At 40.7% G+C, this 26,447-nt stretch overlaps 1 protein-coding gene across 1 annotated transcript; it reads right to left on the reverse strand.

The window, feature by feature from the left end:
• Positions 1-775: 775 nt before the first annotated feature.
• On the reverse strand, positions 776-24,872 carry LOC145402357 (uncharacterized). Its single transcript, XM_080274508.1, has 3 exons — positions 24,829-24,872; positions 5,274-6,087; positions 776-853 (listed from the first exon to the last, which is right to left on the reverse strand). Exons 1-3 carry the CDS (start codon positions 24,870-24,872, stop codon positions 776-778), a joined length of 936 nt encoding a protein of 311 aa, XP_080130634.1.
• Positions 24,873-26,447: the final 1,575 nt, after the last annotated feature.

Raw genomic sequence — 26,447 nt, forward strand, 5'->3', positions numbered from 1 at the left:
TTTGCCACATCGAAACTTTTCACTCTCTGTGATTTGTTTGTATAATGATGATCACATAAACCCAGGATGATGTTGGTAATAAAAAAAAATTATAAAATAAACCATTACAGTATATAAGTTTACATATCTTATGCTGAAGTACTGCTACCCAGCTAACTATTGTACAAACTGGCATAAAAAAAATGTCCTGCACAGATGGATGGCTTGTTTATTTACCTTGTAGGCTGAGCATGACGTGTGTGGACACACATGATGGTGATGGCGACCTTGACCCACTTGTTGCCGAGAGTGCGGGGTCATTAAGCTCACTACTAATTTCCTCCTCCTCCTCACTCACAGCAACCTCGCTATCATTTTCAGGATCACAGTCATCTACTGACACATCAGACACTGCTGCATCATCATCTTATACATCTAAATAAGTATCCTCATGAGAAATAAACTCATCACTATCAGAATCCGCCAGAGATGCCATGAGAGAAAAATATCCTTTACACTCTCACTTGTGGTCAAGTGCGTAGTAACTGACTCTCTAAGGCAGGCCAAGGGGTGTAAATTTTGCCTTATGTCAGCAGAAAATATAGTACGATATCTGAGGTAGAAATTATAAATAAAATAATGATTGGTCTAAAAGAGGTTACATCACAGATGAATGAACAAGCCATTGGTGCCACCGCAGCTCAGTCATGATGTATCTTATGATGTCAGAACTTTGTCACAGTCTTTGTTGTCAAAACACAGAACTGTTGCTAACATGGGGTCCACAGAAACAGCCTCACTGGGCTACCCTGAGGCCTAGAAGCTGCCATTCATTAGAGGGTGTACCAGCGTACCACGGTCGCGGTTCCGGTGTCTCACGGATGTTTACAGGCAATTACGGGGGTATATCAAAACACATTTCCGGTAAAGAAGGGGTAATTGCACAACACCAGTTTCAACTGCCACTTTGCACTCCATGCTTAATCCTTTGCACTCTAAATTCTAATTTCTTAACACTGCACAACACTGTAAATTCCCATGTGGTCTAGTGGCGAGGTATTGCAGTTTATTCACTGTTTATTCACAAAAACGAGCACATGCGGCATCCATTGCGATGAACGACTTCCCTCGACAAAGGTTAGGCAGTAACTGGGGACAGGGTTGCCAGATCTGAGCTCGGCTACATTACCAGACTCCTCATTTTTCATTACCAAATTTAACTTTTCATCACCAAATTCTTAAAGGAAACATTTATTCTCCACCAGTTATATGTACAGATGGAAATAATCACTCTCCTTATAATCAGCAACATGTTTATTGTTGCGCTATGAATGCTAGCAGATTAATCAAAGAGAGCAGACAGTCCACCGTCTCCATTCTCTGTATCTTCATACATGTGAAAAATCTGTTTGGTAATGGATCATGCTGATTAATTTTTATTATTTATTCATCCAACTATTAATAATTGTTTTTTGAGTTGCTTCTTTTTATCAGCAGGAAATACTGTACATTTTTATTAATCTGTATAACACTGCTTTCCGAGCAGTTGTATCTCAAGAAGAATGATAACCAATATTCAGGCTCCCCATAACAAAACCATGGCTGTGCCCCTGATGTATGTGTTACCCAGGGTTAACACATTAACTGCATGAATTGGAGAATGACTGTTTAAAGACTCTTGTGTAATGTAGTGTACTTTTTACCTACACATAATTATGGAACAAAGAAAATTGCAAAACAATTATGGCTGGTTGCAGTTAGGAATATTACTGTTGATCTGGTGGTTAGAATCTCCCAGGGGAGAGACAGCCTTGCACAGGTACAGTCCCCAAGATAGGACTGGAGACATGTCACTAATGTGTTACCAGCTACAGAAGTAGACTGACCATCTACCATGTTTTCTAGTGACTACAGTTCCATGGGTTCCTAAACCTCAGAGGGGATAATATTGGATTTTTTTTTTTCTTCATATTTAATCTCATGGCTGCTTCATTGTATGTAACTTTCCTAACCAGTAACAAAGTGTATGGATCTTACAGTAACCAGGAGTAATTGGTTGACCAGACATATACTGTAACCCTTTTACATTTAGTGGTCCCCTATGTTGACTAAAACTAGTAGTTCATTCAGTCAGTCAGTAAATCAAGTGACATCATGCTTTCTCATAAGGAATCTTCATATTGAGGTTGGTCATGGTACAGCTGATGCTTTGTATGGATTGAAAGCTGAGCTAGGTGGCAAAACCAGGTATAGTAATTACTTCCTATCTGTCTGTGTATAGGAGCGTTCGCACTGAGTGGAAAATCTGCCAGACACCACCAGAAACTGTCTCATTTTCGTTTTGACGGGCTAAGGGGTCTTAGTTAAATTTCAGTGTTCTTTTTCTGATCGATATTTACGATATTGGTTAAGCAAATACCTTTAAAAAAATGTAAAATTACTCTTACTTGTGCTATTTCACCCAAAATATCGCCGAAAAATTCGTATATTTATACAGGTAACTCGCACGGAACACGATCTCACGGAACGCGCTCGCAATTATACACGGTAAGGGCTGGGATACATATAAGACAACGTAAGATTAAAAAACCATTATGAAAACTACAAATTAACACAGGAGAGGCCTTTGAAAGATCAAATCCTCGAACGTCACCGCAGCGCGCGGTTTGCTTTGATTATGTGACGATCTAGGCGGGAAATTATTCAGTGAGTGAGACATTCCCGAGTACAGTAGCACAGTATTTGTAAGTTAAATATTTACAGTACTGTACTGTTCTGGTAAGTTTATGTGCAACTTAAAGTACTATTAAATAACGTTAAAGCAAGAAATAAAGTCTTATAACCAGTTTACCTGATAGGCGTCAGAATATTGCCTTTTTTATTTGTTTGTTTTTTCCACAATACTGTACAGTATTTGTAAGTTAAATATTTACTGTTCTCGTATGTACTGTACTTGTAAGCACTTAAATAAAGTTAAATCATTAAATAAAGCCTTGTAACCAGTTAACCCGAATTATATGATTACCCATGATCGGCGTCGGAATATTGCCTTTTTTGTTTGTTCGTTAAACTCTTATTGTACTGCTTTTCTACAGTACTGTATTTGTAAGTTAAATATTTACTGTTCTGGTATGTACTTGTAAGCAATTAAAGCATTAAATAAAGCCTTGTAACCAGTTAACCTGATTTATATGATTACCCATGATCGGCGTCGAAATATTGCCTTTTTTGTTCTTTCGTTAAAGACTTATAATAAAAGAAAAATACATTTTTGTCTTGGTATCTTTACCTATTTGCTCAGGTTTGCTGTAATGGTTTGGATCATTTGATGCAATGCAACTTGTAGAAAACTATGAATAAACTTTCGGGAAGTGAACGAAAATCTGGGACATGAGACTGACCTTGACTTCACCCTCTCATGTATCATCTGTCAGTTCACCACCTGCTACCGTGATGAGTGGATGTACGATTTTTTCGCTCGTGACCATGCCTAACCACGCTTAGGTACACCCATTATCTCGACACAGACAGAAAATACAATCTTTTTCCTCCCTTGCAAAACACAAACAACCACCCTGTTTACGAGACAGCAATATATATTGCGAAAATAACAAGGTAAAATGATAAAGATGAATGTAAAATGATAGAGAAAGATGAACATGTTATGACGCAAGAAGAACGTTTTCCCCGTCTGTAAACGTATTTATTTCTGCTTTGTATCTGTATTCGTAATAATTAGACCTATTGTTAGTTCTGAAACTGCATTACGATTCTATTTTTAGCCATTTTCGTGGTGTGGGAGCTGGAAGTTGTGACACAACTTCCTTATTGCTAATCGGACTGACCCTCCACTTTATTCTCCCGTGGCAGAGTCTAGCCTTGGAGGACGTGCAGTTTTCTCATTTAGGACTGAAAATTCAACTCTTTCGCTCCCTTTTCCAAGCATGGGCACAACGATAACGTAAAAAATAACTCGAAACTACCATAAATATATATCAAAAAGGTGAAAATGTATTCATAACATTTTTTTTTTTTTTTTCAGCCATTCCTAACATATGTACTGAAATCATTCGATATCACAGTACTGCACTTCTAAGTTAAATATGTACTGTTCTGGTATGTACTTGTAAGTTAAAGCACTGGTACCAGTTAACCTGATTTACCGTATTTCGCGGCATATAAGACGCACTTTTTTGTCTCAAAGTTACCTTAAAATATCCCCATGCGTCCTGCACGTTAGACTAAGGCAGATTAGTTAGGTTTCACTGAGAAGAAACTCTTATAAAGATGATCATCTCAATGCTTAGCAACCACAGGTGTTTTCTACAGTATGCAGACTTGATTTTATTTTTAAAAATAATATACACTAGTGTGTATATGCAGCATATTTAAGAAACACCCGAGATCAGAAACACATAAAACTTCCGCGGGTTTGTTTACAGCTTAACTGGCTAACATCGTGAAGATATTTAGCGGTTTAGCAATTTAACAGTTTAGCATCCGCACTATTCCAGCAAGCTAACGTACATGATCACTGGTGAACTGTCTGCTAACCTTCTGAAAGGCAATCATGACCACTTTGCTTGCCATCCATTCACTAACTAGCAAAGCAATCATACTGGAGAGATGCTGGCTAGTGAAACTGCCAAGTCATCAAAACAGACTTTCGTCACGTATGGAAATACAGTAACCCTAATTATAGTCCTCCTCGCGCACGTTTGGTTCTGTGGTGTGGCTCGCGTCTGTGTACAGTGTTGCCACGTTTTCTATACCGTTATCTCTCTCTCTCTCTCTCTCTCTCTCTCTCCTGGCGGGAAATGTGAGCCACCCTGAGTACTTTTGATTCTTTTATAAGTTATTTATAATTGTGCTTTCATTTGTTAATTTGGTTTTGTTATATTTAGTGATGCCTACAATGCATTCAATGCATGCCTCTCTCTCTCTCTCTCTCTTTTATTGCAAGAGACATTTTTGATATTTTCTTTTACATAATATTGTATATATTGTAAATTTGACATCATTTCCACACCACCCTTGAGGTATTTGTCTTGGCGCGCTTTTTTTTTAAGAGGTGTCCCCAATAGGCCTATTCCTCTATCTCTCACAGAAGGCAGAAAAACAGAAGAAAAAGAAGGGAGAGAAACATGAGGAAGAAAAGTGCGAAAAAGAGGATAGAAGAGTTATGATGTATCCTCATCAGAAGATGTGAGAGTGATAGTGAAAGAATCGATGCAATGGTCAATCACCACATCTCTCTTTTCATCATCCTCTTGCAGTTTTTCTGCATGCCTCACAGCATTCTTCCAGTTGTCTGCCGTGACGTTATTGAGTGACTCATGGACGAGTGGCTTCAGATATGCAATTCTGAACGTATTTCTCTTTGACACGTAGCCTTTTACCTGTGCCCAAATTAGCTCGATTGGGTTATATTGGCAGTGGTAAGGTGGTAGGCGTACAACCCTATTTCCATGTTCTGAGGCCGTATTATCGATTACGTAGTTTGTATCGGCAGCTGCGATGTGGCGAGTCACAAGGTGCAGGAGTTGCGTTTTGAGGAGACCGTCTGGCACTGTAACACCCTTCTTCTCCAGCCATTCTCGGATCTCCGCTTTCTTCGTTGCAGTAGTTGGTGGTTTATTTATTTTTCTGGAGTGATAGGATGCATTATCCATCACTATAACAGAAGATGATGGAATGTTGGGTAACAGTTGATTCTTAAACCACTTTTCAAAGGTGTCCGCATTCATCTGTTCATGATAGTCTCCTACATTCTTTGCTTGGAAAACAAGGGTTGCTCCAGGAACAAATCCATCTTTGGTTCCTGCGTGCAGCAAAATCAAGCGGGAACCCTTCCCTGTGGGCACCCTCACTCCCATGGCCTTGTTTGCACTGCTGTCTACCCAGCATTTGGACACAGAGTAATTTTGATTGATCCATGTCTCGTCTAAGTAGACAATGGTTTGGCCTGAACTTCTAAGCTCCTTCATTTCTTTCAAGAAAATGCACCGTGCATAAGTTATGTCATCTCTTTCCATTAGGAATCTCCGTCCATCAACATTTGAATAACGAAAACCGATTTTCTTCAGAACTCTTCTTAATGTCTCACGGCTGCCAGGATACGAAAGATTGATCTTAATTTCTGCATAAATTTTTTTCAAGTGTTGGGATTTCCTTCCTCTCATAAAAACTCAGAACTGTTCTTCGTAGCACGCCTTCATTAAAGTTATCAAAGAAATCGGTCATTGGTGCTACAGGTTTCCTTTTCTTGGGGGACTTAAACTTGGGACATTGCATCTCCTCATTCTCTCTTGCATCTTTAGAGATTTTTTCAACTGATCTCTCGCTAATCTTTGTTGCTGCAGCTGTACGAGAGACGACCTTTGATAGGCCATGAAGAACTACTCCCATCTCCTTCTCCTCCTGAAAATACTGCCTTACATTGAAGACAATTTCTTTAGCCTGGCTGTGTAGAGGCGAGGAATGGGCTGATTGAGCTGCCATGCTGTCTGTGCAGAGGACATAAAGGAAGTGACACGAGGTCACCCCCAGGTAGCTATCTGTCAACGCCACCGACTGGGTGTGGAAGTGTTGCCGCTCGCGAATGAATAATTTTTTTTTTTTTTTTACTTGGGTATTGGCATATGCCTACTATTTTGTCCTACATATTAGCTTATGATTATAAATGTGATTATTCCTCGCCCTTAAAATTATGGTAAAAGCCAGTAAATGTGAGCATTTTTCCCAAGCAACACCTGTACAAGCTATGGTTGGGTCTACGGTACTTTATTTTAGGCCAGATGGGTGTGTAAGTATTGCCACTCACAAGAATTACATGAATTATTTCTTTTACTTTGGATATTGGCATATTTCTTCTTTTTTCAGGCTCATTATCTTATATCCATAACTGTGATATTATTACCCACCCTAAAACTACGCTAAAAACCATTAAAAGTGACCACAATATCTTTTAGCAACACTGGACAATATGTATGCCATGTTTCTGTGTGACTGTATAAATATTTTATGCATAATAAGATTACTGTTGATTCATCCATCAAAATACACAAGTGTAAGTTTTATTCATCTGAATTTATCGAATTTGTGATGCCTTGTACATAAATAGCTGCCGTTTCACATCGCAAGTTGGGGAAACGTGGCACCATTGTCCAAAGGTGTGGGCCACACCTAAGCCGCTAACCGGCGGGAATCAGACTATAGGTCAGTTACTTTTGTGACATTTTGTGAGTGTATATATGCGGCAGATATTAAAACACGCAAGTTCAAAAACACAAAGCATTCACGGTTTGTTTTCAGCTCAACTGGCCAACACCGTCAAGGGGTTTAGCGGTTTAGCAACTTAGCAGTTTAGTGTCTAGCGTACACCCTACTCTAGCAAGCTAACATGCTCACTGGTGAACTGTCTGCTAACCTTCTGAAAGGCAATCATGACCACTTTGCTTGCCGTCCATTCACTAACTAGCAAAGCAATCATGCTGGAGAGATGCTGGCTAGTGAAACTGCCAAGTCATCAAAACACTTTCGTCACGTATGGAAATTCAGTAACCCTAATTAGGTCAGTTACTTTTGTGATATTTTGTGAGTGTATATATGCAGCAGATATTAAAACATGCAAGTTCAAGAACACAAAGCATTCACGGGATTGTTTTCAGCTCAACTGGCCAATACCGTCAAGGGGTTTAGTGGTTTAGCAACTTAGCAGTAGCTAACGAAGTTACAGCTTCACTTTTTCAGCTAAGTGAAGTACTTTAGCAATGTCTATGCAACTCAGGGCACACCCAATTGCAGTATTTTGTTATGAAAATAGGATAAAATTCACTGAGTAGCATAACTGATGCAATATCTGAAATAGCAGTGCCTGACGGGCATTCAAATCAGCGTCCGCCATTTCTGCTGTATTCTTAGCAGACGAAGCGATCAGAATGATTGACAACGTTCACTCTCTGCATCTCTGCTGCCTAAGCAAAGCTCTCATGATCGGCAATGGGGATCATTTAGGCCGTAACGTCCAAATTTGTTAGGTTAGGTTAGGTTGTAAAATGTTTTGCAATTTTGGACGTTACGGCCGAAACGACCAGAATCCTAAGGTGTAGGTGAGAGTTTGGTGTGGGTGTAGTTAAGGAAGTAGAAGTGGGAAGAGTCAGGCAAGGGAACTGATTATCCGCTTATTATAATCCCTTCAGCCCAGCAATGTATTTTATAGGGTAGTTTATTCATGCTCGCCATATGATTTTATTCAGTTCAGGAAACATGTACTGAGGAGGTTAATGTGGGCTGTATCAAATGCCCCAAGTCTGAATATCGCCTGTGCTCAGTTAAAACGATTGCCAAGTTAAAATCGTATGAAGTGTGGTATAAGCAATTCAATGGATGGTACTGAGGACCATTTACTGTATGAAAGTGACAGTGAAACAGTGATGATGACTGAGGTGATGACTTCCAGTGATGCTTCAGGACTCGGGGAAGTAGTGATGAATTCTCAGGATTTGAAGACGAGTGAAATTTTCACCATGTCAGTAATATGAAGTGAATATAGGTTTTAGGTGATCATGACAGATGCAACCATGGAAAATTTAGGATCAATGGTGCTGTATACCTTTAGTCTTGCACTGACGATGTTTGGATGAATAAATTGTTTGAGATGTTTCATGTCCTTAAGTGATGATATTTATATTGAACAACCAAATACATTTTGATGTTTTTGGCATATAATAAAGCCACTGGGTACTCCAAAACGGACTGATGTAAATATTTCAGAGGTGAGCGAATGTTGCATGTGGTGTGTACATGTGTGTGTGTGTACCATAGCGACTAGGAGGCAGCAGTGTTAAGACCAAAAATGGATGTTTTCACAGTACTCGAATGTTTTGAGATGGATGTCAGTTTTTAGCAAATTCTGGTAAGAGAAATATGCATTTTTAATTGTTGATGCTGCAAGGAAAACAGCTGACAGTAAGGGAGTGATACTGGGAGAAGAGGGTTGAGCCAGTTGTCTAGCGCTTGGGATGCAGCAGTGTTGCTAAGAGATAGTTTCACCATTCTCGACATGTTTTGAGATGAATGTCTGTTTTTAGTAAATTGTGATCAGTGAAGAACGTATTTTTAACTGTTGATGCTGCAAGGGAAACATCGCTGACAGTGAGGAAGTGATACTGAGAGGAAGGGGTAGCGACTGCTGTCTAGCGACTGGGAGGCAGCAGTGTTACTAAGGTGTAACTGGATGTTTTCACCATAGTATGTTTTGAAATGAATGTTTATAGTAAATTATGATCAGTGATGCATACATTTTTAATTGTTGATGCTGCAAGGCAAACATAGCTGACAGTGAAGGAGTGATACTGAGAGAAGAGAGTAAAAACAGCTGTCTATCCTGTTCCCAAGCAGCCTTGCTATATTGAACTTTGGTTGTAAAACATTGTAATTTGTGTATTTACAAGTGCTGCCTTTTTATATTATTTGTGGAGGTAATTACAGGTTAGTTAGAGTGCATGATTAATGATGGTAGTCGTCTGATATTGTGCTTGAGTCAAGGCAATGTGAGGAAATTCCGTAACAGGTGTGGACTATGACGGGGTTCTTTTAGGATAAATGAACTGATGTGAACATTCATTGTATTTTATGTTTTCGTCAGTGAATGAAAGAATAGAGTTTATTGACTTCATTTGTGGTTTTAAATTCATAAAATATTAAAAACAGTGTTTAGATCAGTTTACTGATACATTTTTATCAACAAAGTTGAGATGGCCTCGTGGTTTGAAGTCACGTTTTGTTAAGATGGGGTTTTGTTTTCTCTTTTCCTGTATCATTCTTTGTACATAAAAGAAGAAACTAAAGGATGATGAGCAGTACTGAATAGATTCTGAAAGGTGAGTGTTGTATCTAAGTGATAGTGGCTCATATCAGTCACGTTTTGTCAAGAAGGGGCATTGTTTTCTTTTCCTGTACCATTCTTTGTATATAAAAAAAGAAACCAAAGGCTGATGATCAGTAATGAATAGATTCTGAAAGGTGAGTGTGTATCTGTGTGGTAATGGCTCTTATCAAGAAACCTTACTGCAGTCTTGGTTGGGGCAAACTTTTTTTTCACAGAACTGCCCTGCCAGAATTAGGGTGCGTCTTTCACAATGCTGCGTCTTACATGCCGCGAAATACGGTATATGATTACCTATGATCGGCGTCGGAATGTTGCCTTGTGTTTACGTACAGTATTTGTGTGTTGAAGTTTTGCTCTGGAGTACTGTATTTGTGAGTTATAACATTAAATAAACCTTCTAACCACTTAAAGTGCTTTCTAGTGATTACCAGTGACAGATAACAGCAAAACAACACATTTGGGGGGTCTAGGGAGCAAAATATGGAGTAGTTTAAATATACGCGATTTTGCACCTAACACGGCACGGTAGGAACGAAACCCACGTGTTCCGTGCGAGTTACCTGTATATTCTTCCCTAAGAAGATTAAGACAGTATCTGCCAATAAGACGGTTTTTGGACCGTAAGAAGCAAAAAAGGCGTATGAATAATGACATTCATATATAATCTGACTTGCACAAAAAATGGCAAATATTGTCTGTCCATAGTTTAATATTTATTAGACTCTAAAATGTTACGGCTTATCAAAGCCTAGCACAGCCAGACGTACGAAGCAAGCCAGCTGATGGAATAGGTCACAGAGCGAGGAAAGACACAACTGTTGTGATTTGCTTGGATAACTTGTTGTACCAGAGGCAGCAACTAAATATCGACATGCTTTCTTGAAGTGAATTAAGTTTTATTCTTACTCACAGGGAGTTTAATGTGGTAGTATGAATTAGTATGAATTATAAACAACTATTAGTGTTGGTTAAAGATATCTATCTATCTATCTATCTATCTATAGCCCGACGCCCTAATCCCGCAAAGGGTGGCCGCAGACAAAATGCCTCCAAGTCACTCTGTCACCTACCATTTGACCGCCCTCCCCCCAACTCACCCCCCCCTCCCTCATATACCTCTCAACTCCATCCCTCCACCTCATCCTCGGTCTACCTCTCCCTCTCCCTCCCTCCACTTCACCTACATACACCCTCTTAGTCAGTCTTTCATTCTCCATTCTCTTCACATGTCCAAACCACCTCAGTGTATTTCTCCTAATCTTAACATCCACATCCACCCCACAGCGTTCCTTCACTTCTTCATTCGTCAGCCTGTCCCTCCACGTCACTCCACATGCTCCTCTCAAGTAACTCATTTCCACTGCTCTCACTCTTGACTTGTTCCCCTCTTGCAAGGTCCATGCCTCACTTCCATACGTCAGGGTAGGGATCACAATACTATCATGCAGTGACTTCTTAACTTCCATACTCACCTCCCTATTTCTCATCACTGCTTTCAGTGTACCAACAACCTTCCTTCCCTGCTGTACCCTTTCACGCACTTCATCCCCCAAAGTTCCATCCTTACTCATCACACTACCCAAGTACTTGAATGCACTCACATTCTCCATATCCTCACCATCCAACCTCACTGCACACTCTGTGACTTCATTCCTCTCAAACACCATAACTTTACTTTTGTTTACATTAACTTTCAGATTCCTCCTCCTACACACTGTTCCAAATTCATTCACCAAACCTTGCAACTCCCATTCATCTTCACTCAACAGTACCGTATCATCAGCAAACAGCAACACCGGACGCTTCCAAATCTCACCCTCATTCATTAGAGCCACCCCCACATCCACTGCCCTACCCTGCACCTCCTTTACAACCCCATCCATGTGTATATTAAACAGCCATGGAGACATCACACAACCCTGTTTCAGTCCCACATTGAGATCAAAGAACTCACTCAGCTCACCATCCACTCGCACCGTAACCCTAGCTCCCTCATACATACTCTTCACAGCACTCAACAATTTTCCCTCCACTCCATATATTCTTAATACCTTCCACATACCTTGCCTATCTATTCTGTCATAAGCTTTCTCCAAGTCCATGAAGGCAGCATACATTTTCCTTCCCTTCTCTAGATACTTCTCCACTAAACATCTTAGAACAAATATCTGATCTACACACCCTTTTCCCTTCCTAAATCCCCCTTGTTCTTCTCCAACTAGCTCCTCTGTCATATGCCTAACCCTATCAATGAGTATTCTACCATATATTTTACCAGTCACACTAAGTAGGCAAATACCCCTATGGTTACCACATATTTCTCTCTCTCCTTTTCCTTTGTATAAAGGAACAATTATACCTGATTTCCAGTCCTCTGGAACCCTTCCCTCTTCCCAAGCCAATCTACACAACTTCCATATCCACTCCACAACAATCTCACCCCCATACCTAAGCATTTCACCACACACTTCATCAATTCCTGGGGCCTTTCCCAACTTAATATTCTTCATCGCTTCCACTACTTCCGCCCTACTGATCTCTTCCTCCCTCCTCTCATCTCTTCTTCTCCCAGCCATTCCCCAACCACTTATACTCGCGCTGCTCTCACTCTCCACATTAAACAAATCCTCAAAGTGCTCCTTCCATCTCAGTTTCTCTCTCTTCTCCACCAACAATCTATTATTCCTATCTTTCACTCCCCTACTATTTCCCCTTTCACACTGCCTTACTTTCTTTACCTCCTTCCAAAACAATTTCTTACTCTCCCTTCATTTCACACTCAGATTCCTCCCAGACTCCTCATCCACTTTCTTTTTACTCTCCTTCACCAGTCTCTTAACCTCCCTTCTCCTGCTCACATATACCTCTCTCTTCTCTCTCTCATCTTCTCCCCTACCTCTACTCACTAACCATTCACTACATGCCTTCTTCTTTTGTTCCACAGCTCGTTTCACCTCATCATTCCACCATGCTGTCCCTTGCACATATATATTTCTATTCTTGCATACACTAGGCTGCAACCACTGTGGAATATTTTTTATATTACTATATTTTTTCATGCTGCATTGACAAAGCACTGTTTTATAGAGAAGAAATAGAATATTTACATATTTTTACAATATATAAGATGCATGAAAAAGGCCATTCAATCATTGCTCGACGTGAATTTTTTTTTCCGTCCGAAAAATTTAGATACCAGTGATATCTGGCATTTCTCCAGTCGTGCGAATGCTCTCATTGCCAGACGCCATAATCCTGTTAGGGATGGCCATTTGACTTTGAGTTATTTGTTTTACGGGGAGGGACACTAACCCTCCACTAACCCACTTGCTGACACGTAGGGAGCAACTATAGTTTGGTTATATGGTTACCACCCAGTGTTGTAAATGGTTTCTTGGCATACAGGAAACCATTTGGCCTGTCACTCAATGTAAAGCCACCTGTAAAGGAAAGAAAAGCAATAAGAAGTGACAGGAAAGATAGGAGAAATAGTAAGAGAGGAGGGCAGGCACAGAAAAATAATGATAAAGGCTAAGGAAGAAGCTGGCAGCAGTACATCAAGTGAGTGGATGATGGTCACCACCACCACCTACCACTAAATTACGTCCCAAGAACATAAAAAAGGACTCCATGGTGTTGAAGGTTTTTGTGGAATAACTTTAACCTCATATACCATGAGAGGTATCTATCCAGTCTACATAAAATAATATGTTTTGAGTAATTAGTACAGTAGTTAGATAATATGAAAAAAGATAGTGTCATTTAAAGTAGTTAAGCCATCAAGCTTGATTTTTTTTTTTTTTTTTTTTTTTTTTTTTTTTTTTAATGCTTGCTACCTCCTTATGATTTTATCCAATAGGACATATTTTCAAATTAGAAGATTAGATAAAGCCTTCACCTACCCTTTGCCAGAAGAGAATAAACCAGTAAAATACCTCTATGTCATGGGATTGAAGGGGAGACAGTGTTATGGTGTTTGGCGCAGTAGGGGTGGCAGTGGAAATACCATCTGAATAGGGCTTGATGGTACCCATAATGGAATTGCTGCTATGCCTGAAGTTTAAAATGTTGCATAATAGTTCCTATAATAATGTTGTTGTACCTGAAGTTTAAAGTGTGTTTATGCAGGTGCAGTGGATGTTCCAGTTACCCAGCATTCAGTAATCCCCACAGTAAAGCTGAAGTTTATCCTGAGGGATGTTCAGAGCAAATGTGAAGCCAAATTTCAACTTACAGCTGACAATGCCGACAAATTCTTTGGTCAGTAGACATTCAGTTCCTCAGTACTGTTTTATTACCTGTAGTGGAACTTTGATGGAATTTTATGTTTTCAGAAAAGTTTCAGGCATTAACCAGAAAGATGATGTAACATCTCTCAGTGGGTAGTAGTTTGATATGTTATTTCATTCATTTATAAAGGCTATAACGTGCTTCCACGCATCGACCTTGATCACCTAATGATGCCTCTCTGCACTGCCTGATCTTTAGCAGCTTCTCATTACCTCCATGCCTGAAGCTTTTGATGTGGAAGAAAGAACTATAGAATATGAAGAAATTTCTTTTATTTGTTCTAGTCAGGTTTAGATTTTGCATTGAAAGAGCTCTTCATACAAAGCAGATGACTGCATTCCTTGTTGTCTGGTTGTAAGACTTTAACATCACAGAGCTAGGAAAGAGCGAGAACAGAGAAATGAAAGATATAGGATATGTGTTGTTATGAAGGTTGGATAGGGGAAGAAATAAGGCTAATAAAAGATATGTGGAAGGAAGCCAGTTGATAAGAAGATAGAAAGTCAGTTGATCAGGAGATAGAAAAGTGTTCGCATAGGTGGCGTGGTCTTAAAAAGAGAATGTGTACAATTAGAATGCAGAAAAAGGTTAGCAAGGGAGTATAAAGGTGGAGGGAATTGTCAGAGGTCAGGATGGTGGGTGGATATGTTAATATGAGTACTGATAAAATGAGATTAAGAATATTAAAGAACTACAGTATGATTGAAATGGATGAATGAAGCAAGGTACAGTACCTGTACTATATACTGTGTATATATATATATATATATATATGCAGAGATGTGCATAATGGACTTAATTGCATTAATAACTTGATATTTCACAGGAGTATGACCACATGATCATGTGAAGCACATCTAAAAAGAAAATTATGTAAAGTGTGTGCAGAGGGTGATGATTTATCATCGGCAGGTGTGACGTCAACATTCCAGTGGCTGGTGGGTAGACGTAGTGAGAGAGTGGGAACACTGATGACCAATCTCATGTCATCACGTTTTCCCCTCAGCTTTGTGGTCAGTAAGGAAGGGAAAAGACATAGAAATATTACTGCCACTACCCTCACGTTTACTGCCAGAGGTTAATGGCAGTAATATCCTCCTCCTCCTCCTCTTTCTTTCTTCCTTCCTTCCTTCCTTCCTTTCTTTTCCCTTTCTTATCTGAATATGAGCCTGAGCTGTGTTCACCGTACCCTGATGGGCTAATATGGGCTGGTAAACAGCCTGCTAGCCTACTGGTAGATGATGGTCATCATTTTGCTTGCTGTCCAATCATCATGACTGTGTAAGTAAAAACCTTTGCATTGACTTAAGATTTTGATAGGGATATTGGAAGTCATGTAGATGTAAGAGACCAAAGATTGATGGTTCACAGAGATAGGCTAAGTGATGGAATGGATTAGAATCACATATTGTTTGCATGGAGTATAGGACAAAAATCCACTGGAAAGAAGCCTCTTTGAAGCCCCAGTATGGTAATTTAGATTTTTTTTTTTTTTTTTTTTTTTTTTTTTTTTTTTTTTTTTTGTAGTAACTAACCTAGCCTTTACCAAACCTTATGTAACCTACTGCAGCATAGCCCGACCCAGTTTAACCTTAAGCAAACCAAAAACTTACTCACCCCACTCTTGACCTGATCAAACCTACAGTGCTCGTCAGAAGTATAGAGCGCCCTGCGTCCCTCCTGAGAAACAAACCTTTCAACATTGAAAAAACATATAAATAATGCATTTTATTTACCTTTAGTGCTTCGTAGGGTAGCCTTTACGTTTCTTCACGGACCTGAGACGTCTTGGAAGTGAAAGGGCGAGGCTCCTGAGGTGCTGGAGGGGTATTTTGTCCCAGGAGTCACGAATGGCGGCTTCCAACTTAGGCAGAGAGCTCATGTCTTTCCCTTGGAGACTCTTCTTTACGAGGTACCAGAGGTTTTCAATGGGGTTGAGGTCTGGGCTATTTCCTGGCCAGTCTGTCATGAATGATACCTCGCAGTCACGAAGCCAATTGGTGACCGATTTGGCCTTGTGAGCAGGTGCACCGTCCTGCTGAAACACTCGTGCACCTGTTAGCTCGAAGGAGTCTGGTAAATGATCACACAGAAGCTCCAGGTAAACATCCTGATTCACTCTGATGTTCTTGGGAAGTACAACAAGCTTCCCCAAACCCTTCCCTGAGAAACAACCCCATACCATGAGTGAATCAGGATGTTTAACTGTGCTTTCTACATACCGTGGGTCAAGTGGGTCACTACCTTTGCGTCGATACACACGTGCTCCTCTGTTACAGGTAACACTAAACGTTGCCTCATCAGACCACAACACTGACAACCATTGCTCCTCACCCCAGGTTAGATATTTATTAGCAAAGGAAAGCCTACGAATTCTCTGGCTCTTGGTGAGAAGAGGCTTTTTCACAGGCCTGTGACTTGTGTAACCAAGCTCATGCACCCTACGAGACACTGTTCTCACTGACACCTCACCAAACACTTCTGGGTTGCTCTCCTTAATTTTCCTTGCACTCACACGAGGATTAAACTCCACTGCACGTTTTAAAACATTAACAGACCTTGGGGAAGTTTTCCTAGGCCTACCAGACCGCGGTTTCTTTGTGGGAACTGCACCACTGTTTTCCTCCCGAAACCGTGCACACCAACGACGCACTGTCGATCGTGCCACACCAACCAATTCACTAATTTCCTTTGTCTGGTGGCCTGCCTCCTTTAGAGCAATGATCTGGGATATGATTTCACTCGATAGTTCACGGGTAGGTGCCATAACAAAGTTGTGAAGGCCAGAACACTGCGGGACACTCGGTAAAAAATGGCGCAATTTGAGAGGGACACTCGGCGGAGTTCCTCTCTCTCAGGCAGCCCGTGGGCGACTGAGGCGGGAACCAACCAGCGCGTCGGAAGGCCCCAGGCTACCGTGACGTCATGCTCGGAGCTCAAACTTGTGGCTCAATTCTTACCCCCCAGAATGGGTGATTCTTTTTGGGCCATAAGTATTGCGCGCCTGGCGGACAACGCTGAATACTTCTGACGAGCACTGTAACTCAACCCCATCTTAAAGTTAACCTAATCAAACCGAATTCAACCCTGCCATAACCTTAACCAAACCAGACATAACTGGAAGTTTTGTTCTTGTCATATTTTGATTTTAACCCGCCCCATACCCACAACGTACGATGCACGTTGCAACTTTTTTTCACGCTCAGTCCCCACAACGTACGATGAATGTTTTGCTATTGCAAGGTCCGTCGTTTGCACATTTTTCAAATTTCGTGCGTGATTTTTGGTACAAATGGTATACATGGGACACCTTCCTCTACCTGATGCCAGGCAGGGACAGAGCCTTACCCCATGTGACCACCCTCCCCCCCACGCCATTGTCTCAGCAGCTCACCTGTTACCAGTGACATGGCCAGTAAAGACATGTCGCGCCACGGTATGAAATTCAAGGCCAGGGTGATTCCCCGATCGATAACAATGTGGAGGACAAAGTTTACATAGCATTAGAGGAAGAAACAGTCAGAAATGATGATCAGGTAATTTTGCCAAAAAAGGTGCAGTATGTTGATATGTTTGGTGAGTGAAACAATGTTTATATCGCCTGTATTACTGTGTGAAAACCAGTATTCTCGTACTACATATAAATTCGTTTAAAAAAAAAAAAAAAAAAGGAGAGTGGTTTGGAATAGTTACCCCTCCCATAGAACATGTTTTCTCTGGAGCCAGTCACATTGAAAACACAGCCAGGAGAGGGTGTTGTTACCTGTAGTGGCATTTTAAAGTTCAGGTGAGCAATTTCTCTATGAATTTTCAATGTTTCTTATAAAAAGCGGAGGTTTGAGCGGGGAAAAAAAAAAAAGAAAGAAAGAAAAGTTGAAAATTTGTCAGGTTTTGGGGGTGGGTTTTGTTAGTTGGTACGGGGCGGGTTAACTACTGTATTTTTTTATGGGTTTTCATATGTTTTGAATGTTTTTACTGATCATTTATCAGAAATTCCCAGACTTAACCTCACATGACATGACAACCTAAGCTAACTTAGGCTAACCTATCTTGGAGGACAGTGCTTAAATCACAGGGGCTTTTGTCCTGGGGGAGGATGTCATAAAGACACACAGAAATACTTCTTTAATTACAAAGTTTATTTCACAGATTATTAAGCCAGTTACAGTATGAAAATATTCACACAAAAAATAAAACCTATTAAAATGTATACCGGTATCCTTAGTTAAGAGAAATATAGTTTAAGTAATTGATCATTTTTCAAACGATCAGTGTCCTCCGTTTTCACTAGATTAGTCTATTTATACTGTATTTTATATGCATTATATATATATATATATATATATATTTACTGATACTGTTTATATATAGATAGATAGATAGATCAGATAGATTAATAGCAGTTGGTAGGTGGGGGTGCTCACCATCCACTCACTAGATGTAGTGCTGCTTTGGGTGTCTGCTGTTTCCTCACTTCCATCCTTCCTCTTTGTCTTTTTTTCCTTCATTCTTTCCTCTTTCTTCTGCCTATGGGTAACTTTCCCCTCTTCTTCTGTCTTTCTTTCCTTCATTCTTTCCTTTTCCATCTGCCTATGGGTGACTTCACACTGAGTGACAAGCCAGATAGTTTCCTGTACACCAGGAAAGCATTTACTACGCTGGTTGGTAACCATATGACCATATTAAATATGCCCAGTGGTTTAGTGGGTAGTTAAGGTACTCCAGTTGGATTTATCCTGTGTAGGTATATATCCAAGGGGTGGTTAGGGTTTATTGCTCATGTAATGCTGCTCAGGGATGAGTGAGGCTTGTCACTCTCATCTTATATGTCAGGACCAACTTGCCTAGCCCCAGGTTCCAATGCTCCTTATGGGGTGACGGGATTGGATGGTGAATGAATAGCACAAATATATGTTAAAGTGTGAAGGATGTAAATGGTAGATTATTAACCCATGGGGATGTAGTGAGGACCAGATGGAAAGAATATTTTAAAAGTCTGATGAATGGGAATAGATAGAGCAGAGCAACTATAAACATGATTGGTTTTATGGGTGTGCAGAGAAACAATGCAGTGCCAGGAAATGTGACACTCGCACATGTGAAGAGCACTGTGAAGCGGCAGAAAAATGGGAAAGTAGCTGGGGTTGATGAGGTGTATGCAGAGATGATTAAGTGTAGTGGATAGAGTGGAATGAAGTGCTTGTTGGAGACAAGTCAGAAGGCATGGATGAGTGTAACTGTGCCAGCAGAGTGGGAAAAGGCTGTGATTGTACCCTTGTACAAAGATAAAGGTGAGCGAAGTGACTGCAAGAATGATCGTGGGATAAGTTTATTGAGTGTTGTAGGGAAGTTATATGGAAGAATTATTATAGAGATTGTAAGAGAGATGTCAGAAGGCCTAGTGAGTGATGAACGGTGATTTAGGAGTGGCAGAGGATGTGTGGATCAAATATTTGCAATGAGACAGATAGTGGAGAAGGCTTGTGAGGAGGACTATGAGGCATTTATAGCGTTTATGGATCTGGAAAAAACATATGACAAAGTAGACAGAGAAGGATTGTGGAAGGTTTTATGCATGTATGGTGTAGATGGTAAGCTAATACTGTAGGTGCTGTCAAGAGTTTTTGTGATGGTAGTGAGGTATGTGTAAGAGTAAATGGGTATCTAAGTGTATGGTTCACAATCGGTGTGGGCGTGTGGCAAGGTTGTGTGATGTCACCAAGGTTCTTCAATAAATATACATATGGATGGGATGATGAGAGAAGTAAAAACATGAGTAATGGAGAGAGGGATTGTGTTGGTAATGAGTGGTGTTGGATGAAATATCTCAAATTTTGTGTGCTGATGATGCAGTGTTACTTGCAAATACCGGATGAGAACTTGGTAGACTAGTGCAGACTTTTGCTGATGTCTGTGAGCATTGTGTCCTGAGAGTAAATGTAAAAAAGTAAAGTGATGGTTATCGAGAGAGAAGGTGACTCCCAGTTTGATGTTACAGTGAATGGAGAGAGACTGGAATTGTTGAGTTCAAATACCTGGGTACAGTGATAGAAAAGAGTGGAAAATTTGCAAAAGAAGTGGAAAGTAGGGTGATACAAGGAAGAAAAGTAGCTGGTGCTATGAAGGCCTTGATAAGAAACAGAGGCTTGAGTGTTGCAGCTGTGCGAGCCTTACATGAAGGAGTGTTAGTGCCAACTTGAACATATGGATGTGAGACTATGGTGTGGCATGAAAAGTCAAGAGTGAGAGCAGTAGAGATGGGACTGCTGAGGAATGTGCATGGAGTCCAGAGAGTGGATAGGGTACGAAATAATGTGATTCATGAAAGATGCAGAGTGAGGAAGTCTGTGAACACCAGAATCAAAGAGAATGTATGGAGATGGTGTGGTCATATGGAGAGAATGGAAAACAATAGAGAGGTGAAAAAGGTATATCTGAGCGAATTTAAAGGAGGGAAGAGGTGAGCTGGACAAAGGAGAACATGGAGAGATATGGTGGATGAGTGTGTGAGGAAGAGAGGTATGGAAGTCGGTGAGGCTAGGGGACTGACAAGAGATTGAGCTGGCTGGATGAATGTTGTGAGAAGAAACACATCATCAGGGATTTGGCACCCCTTTTGAATGTGATAGCGTTGAGATTGACTCAGTCGGATACATTTATTTGAAGCTACAGACTGTGGTGAATGTTTTTTGCATATCAGATAGAGCCAGGATTCCGGGGATTTGAATGATGAGTGAATGGAAGCGTGGCCCATTGGAGTGGGCAGACTTGGGCTGCCTGGATGTTGCTACTCCTCACCCTGCCCTAGGGTGGGAAAGGATGTCTGGATGATGATGATAGATTGATAGATAGATAGATAGATAGAAATAGGTATTTTATGTCTACACATCTATCTGTCCATATAGATAGATATAGACACTCTCTCTCTCTCTTTCATTTTTTTATGCAAGGAAGAAGGAACCAGGTACCAGTATATATTATTATTAAAAAAAATTTTATGATCTCTCTCTCTCTCTCTCTCTCTCTCTTTCATTTTTTTATGCAAGGAAGAAGGAACCAGGTACCAGTATATATTATTATTAAAAAAATTTTTATGATGCCAGGAAGAAGGAACCAGGTACCAGTATATATTATTATTAAAAATTTTTTTATGATGCCAGAAGAAGGAACCAAAGGCCAGAAGCCCGCAAGATTGTTCCCTCCAAGAATAATCCAGAACACAATAACAGAGAGCCAGCTTCAAGACCCGTGCATTTTAAGATGGTGGGACACAGTGCATTTGAAAAAGTGGAGGTCATAGGCAGTAGGAAATACAGACAGAGGAAGACCGTTCCAGAGCTGACCTGCTGCATACGTGAAGGACATATAAATATAAAATCATCAGCCATTGCAAGTCCACCGCAGAGCAAAGGCCTCCCCAAACCTTCTCGTCAAATTTCTTGACTGAGTCAATCTCTGCCAGGTTTGGCTGAGATTGACACCTGCCTGGCCTTTTTCTGGTATGCCTGCAGTCTCTTGGAGTTCAGTCAGTCAGCTTCTTCCTTCTTCAGGTATGCCCCATTCTTACTGCATGACCTGCCCACCTCCATTTCTGTTCTATAATATCTTTGACTTTTGTCTGTACTGTCACCCAGGCTGACTTTTTCCTGTTCTCAAACATATTGAAGACATTGACCCTTCCATTGCCGTTTTAGAATGAATTAGTTTGTTTTCCACTGATTGTGTCAGTTTCATGGTCTCGCATCCATAAATTGTAGCTGGGATTATACAGTCGTTATATATTTTTCATTACGTACATACTGGCAAGCTACTTTTCGTTATGTTTCTATGTTTACCAATCGAGTTGTGAGATGTCTTTGTATTTTGTTTTCAACAAGGTTGGCAAAAAATCCTCTTTATTTGAAAAAGCCCAACCCACTCCCCCCCCCACAAAGTAACCCGGAAAAAAAACAGCAAAGGTGGGTTTCTTCAAAGTGTACCATAAAACAAATAATTATGCTTATACCTAATTATGGACTGCCCAATTAAATTAAAATTTTACACAAAGAGTTGAGTAAGGAGGAGAATCATTGTTTTGACTTTTTTGTCTGGTACCCCTGGGCCACCTGTTACACTGTAAAACATGTTTCAGAATGAGAGCACACCTTGTGAGTTGACAAAGAGATCAGTGGACACTACACAGTAGTAGAAGGACTCATTTCCTTTGCTGCTACAACTTTCTTTGGTAATTTTGCACTTACATTTCCCATTCTTACAGGTGAAAAACCATATCCATTAGTGAATGTACAGTTGGCTCCGAAAGTACCTGGGCAGTCGCTTATTGGCTGCCTGTGAATTTGACAGCAATGTAAAGAGGGGCAGGGAGAGAGAGGATGGCGGGAAGGTACTGGTGGTGAGGGCTGGGTGTGGGGGGAGGGAGAGGGACCAATCTCTAATCACTGTATTCCCCATCTTTCTCCTTCCTGTTCATCTCTCTCTCTCTCTCTCTCTCTCTCTCTCTCACACACACACACAGATGGATAAAATATCTGGAAGAGATGAATATTTTGGCTGAATGTCAGTTTGGATTCAGAAGTGGAAGGTCATGTGTTTCTAACTTGTTGAGCTTTTACTCAAGAGCAATTGATGTGGTACAGGAGAGAGATGGTTGGGTGGATTGTGTGTACTTAGACTTAGAGAAGGCCTTTGACAAGGTACCTCATAAGAGACTAATGTGGAAACTAGAATATATAGGAGGACTAAAGGGGAAACTTCTGGAATGGATGAGAGACTTTTTGAGAGACAGACAAATGAGGACAGTAATAAAGGAAAAGATGTCTGGATGGAGGGAAGTAACAAGTGGAGTCCCTCAAGGCTCAGTGTTGGCGCCAGTAATGTTCCTGATTTACGTAAATGATATGGTAGATGGAGTGAACAGTTATGCAAGTCTGTTTGCTGATGATGTAAAGATCTTGAGGAAGATAGAGGTTGAGGAGGATTGTAAAATACTGCAGGAGGATTTGGATAGGATACACAATTGGAGCCGGACGTGGGAAATGAAATTTAATGTAAAGAAATGTAAAATATTGGAAATGGGTAAAAGTACCAGGAGACCATCACTGAATTATTTTTTGGGTAATGAATTAATCACAAAAAGGAGAGAAGAGAAAGATTTGGGAGTGCTGGTCCAAGATAGTTTGTCACCAGAAAAGCACATTAACAAGATAGTTGGAGAGACTTATAAACTCTTGACGAACATAAGAGTAGCATTTCTTTATATGGATGAGGAAATGATGAAAAAATTGATAGTGGCCATGATCCGCCCCAGGTTAGAATATGCAGCAGCAGTGTGGTCCCCACACAAAAAGAAAGATATAAACAAGATTGAGAGAATACAAAGAACAGCAACCAAGATGGTCCCCAGTCTGACAGACCTGTCATACAGAGAGAGGCTGGAAAAACTGGATTTGCCTTCGTTAGAGGAAAGGAGAAAGAGGGGAGACATGATTGCGGTGTTCAGGACCATGGTGGGAGTAGATAAAATTGACAAAGAAGATCTGTTTGTATGGGATAAGAGAGCAACAAGAGGACATGGAATGAAATTGAAAAAGTCAAGCTGCTTGAAGGATATGAAGAAATATAGCTTTCCTTACAGAAGTATAGACTTATGGAATAGCCTGGACAAAGAGATCGTCGAGTCTAAAAACTTAAACGAGTTTAAAGTTAAATTCGACTTATTGAGAAACAGCGACGGAAACCCACGAGCATAGTACATTCCGTGTATATCACAATTAGGTATATTAGGTAAATACTTAAATATTTGGAATGACTTAGACAAAGAGGTGGTGCATGAGAAAAACATTCATGTGTGTAAAGGTAGACTTGATAAATGTGGATATGGAGACAGGACAACACGAGCATTGCTCAATTCCTGTATACTACAAATAGGTAAATACACACACACACACACACACACACACACACTTTATACTCATGTCCAGACTAGCAGTTTTAAGTGAAATATTGAGAGAGAGATCTATCAGCTGATTTTTCATCACTTGTTGTTATATTTTAGATCTATCATAATTTACTCCATTTCATTTAAATGCCTTTAATTAAAGTTTTCTGGTATTTCTTTGTATTCAAGCTATTGTCTTTCATATTCCATCCCAATATTTTTCGTTCCAGGAATATTATCACACACACACATGCACGCACGCACGCACACACATTGTATACTAATGAAGTTGTATATTATGATGATGAAGGGTGAATATTTTTGGAATTTATGCTTATATATTTCATCTTGTACACTTAATCAAGCAAACAGAGCATATCTGTCAGCTACCATCTGTCTAGCAGAGATGATGCAGGGACTGTCATGGGGCTCCCCCGCCTGGATACAATGATGCCAATGTGGTGCACAGCTATGACCCAAACTCTCATAGTTTTGTTGTGTATTGGGGCGTATAAAAGCCCACATTGCGTAGAGGCAAAGTGGGGATCCTCTCTTTGGCTCAGTGGTGAAGCGTGAGGGCCTGTGTTCAAATCCCAGCCAGATCAGTGATTAATTTATTAAGTTTCATTTTGGTTATTACATTTGTTGGCAGCGGTGTGGGATGTGAGGCAGGGCTTGGTTGGCAATTTGATGTCGGTCCTTGGGTAGCTGACAGCTTCCCTGTCCTTACATCCCAGGGATGGGCTGCTCCGGTGTGGTCTGCAGCCTCCCCATGGTGGCCTCTGATGCTTACGCTACCTTGTGTGGTTGAAACTCACCAAATTAATCACCAAGGGGAGTAAAGAGGGTTGTAAAAGGGTGTATAAAAGCCCACGTTGCGTAGAGGCAAAACGAGGATCCTCTTTTTTGGCTCAGTTGTAACATGCGCGCATGTGAAGCGTGAGGGCCTGTGTTCAAATCTCAGCCAGACCAGTGATTAATTTGTTAAGTTTCATTTCAATTATTACAGTTGTGGTAAGACACTGTCTAACACAAGGTAACTTTGACTGCCTGCTGTCAGTGGATCTGCTCAGTTGGACAGACTTGGGCTGCAGAACAATATCAGCAACAAGTAGTTGTCTAATAACTTATCCAGTGTCCTTACCCAGCCACTACCCCCACGCAAGCCTCAGCCAATTAGCACCTCTGCCGGATCTGACCTTGCTTGACCCAAAGTGTCTTCAAGGAACAAAAATAATGGGATGGAATATGAATAAAAATATCTTGGATACAAAGAAAATAAAAGCATTTTAAAGCAAAGGAGTGACAAATTAAGTTAATATAAAATGTAGAGAGAAAAGAGACTGAATCAGCTCTCTCAGTATTTCTTAACCCGTCACGTCCCGAGGTTTTCCGCACCTCCGACATCCCCCAGTCCCGAGGTATTTTCGAAAAAAAAAATTTTTGGCTAAAACCTTCGCTTTTGGTGAGAAACATCGAAAATTCATAGAGAAATCGCTCACCTGAGGTTTAAAATACCCAATCCAGGTAGGAGTTCCTCCTTACCTAACGGTTTTCTAACATGCTGGCACCAAAGAAAACGAGTTCTATGAGAGGGTAACTATTTTATCCACTCATAAACGGTATTTATTTATTTACTTGGTACGAATGTATATGTAGTATGAGAGTTTATTGGTTTTCAAGCAGTAATAAAGGCATTATAAGCATTGTTTCACTCACTAACTAATCACCATACCTGACCTTTTTTTGCCACATTACCTGATTATTATTTCTGGCTGTTTCTTCTTCTAATGCTATGTAAACATTGCCCTCCACATTGTCATCGATTGGGGAATCACTCTGGCCCTGAATATCTTTACTAGCCAGGTCACTGGTAACAGGTGAATTGCCGAGACAATGGCGTGAGGGGGGGAGGTTATGTGGTGTAAGGCAATGTCCCTGCTTGGCATCTTGTAGAGGAATAGAGGAAGGTGTCCCGTGTATACATACGAAAAATCACGCGCGAAAATTGAAAATTGTGCAAATTAGGGACCTTGCAATTGCACGACGTACTGGTACGTCGCCGGGACTGGCAATTGCAAATCGTTGCAACTTACCCATACGTCGACGGGACAGGGCGGGTTAAAACTGATAGCATGGACACAAACAGTTGGTTTGGCCAGCAAGCATTTTTCATGCAGCCAAGGAAGCAAATAGTCTGAGAGAGTGGGGGAGGGAGGGGGATGAGATAGGAGAGAGATGATGAAGAGGGAGAAAGATGGACGAAAGAGCGATTAAAGGCTACTCCCTCTCCCTCCCCCACACCCAGCCCCCTCGCCACCAATACCCCCCCCCTCTCCTCTTTACACT

The sequence above is a fragment of the Coenobita brevimanus genome, chromosome 57, assembly GCF_032717465.1.
Source record: "Coenobita brevimanus isolate Jiangsu-jjx chromosome 57, ASM3271746v2, whole genome shotgun sequence".
NCBI lineage: Eukaryota > Metazoa > Arthropoda > Malacostraca > Decapoda > Coenobitidae > Coenobita > Coenobita brevimanus.

Excerpts from the sequence above, each read along its gene's own strand:
- LOC145402357 (XM_080274508.1), bottom strand. The coding sequence starts at position 24,872 with ATGGGGAGGCTGCAGACCACACCGGAGCAGCCCATCCCTGGGAT. Across the intron at positions 6,088-24,828 it reads GAGCAGCCCATCCCTGGGAT|CCGTGAGACATTAAGAAGAG; the intron begins GTAAGGACAGGG and ends GTATCCTGGCAG. Across the intron at positions 854-5,273 it reads CAGACAACTGGAAGAATGCT|ACACCGGAACCGCGACCGTG; the intron begins GTGAGGCATGCA and ends AACATCCGTGAG.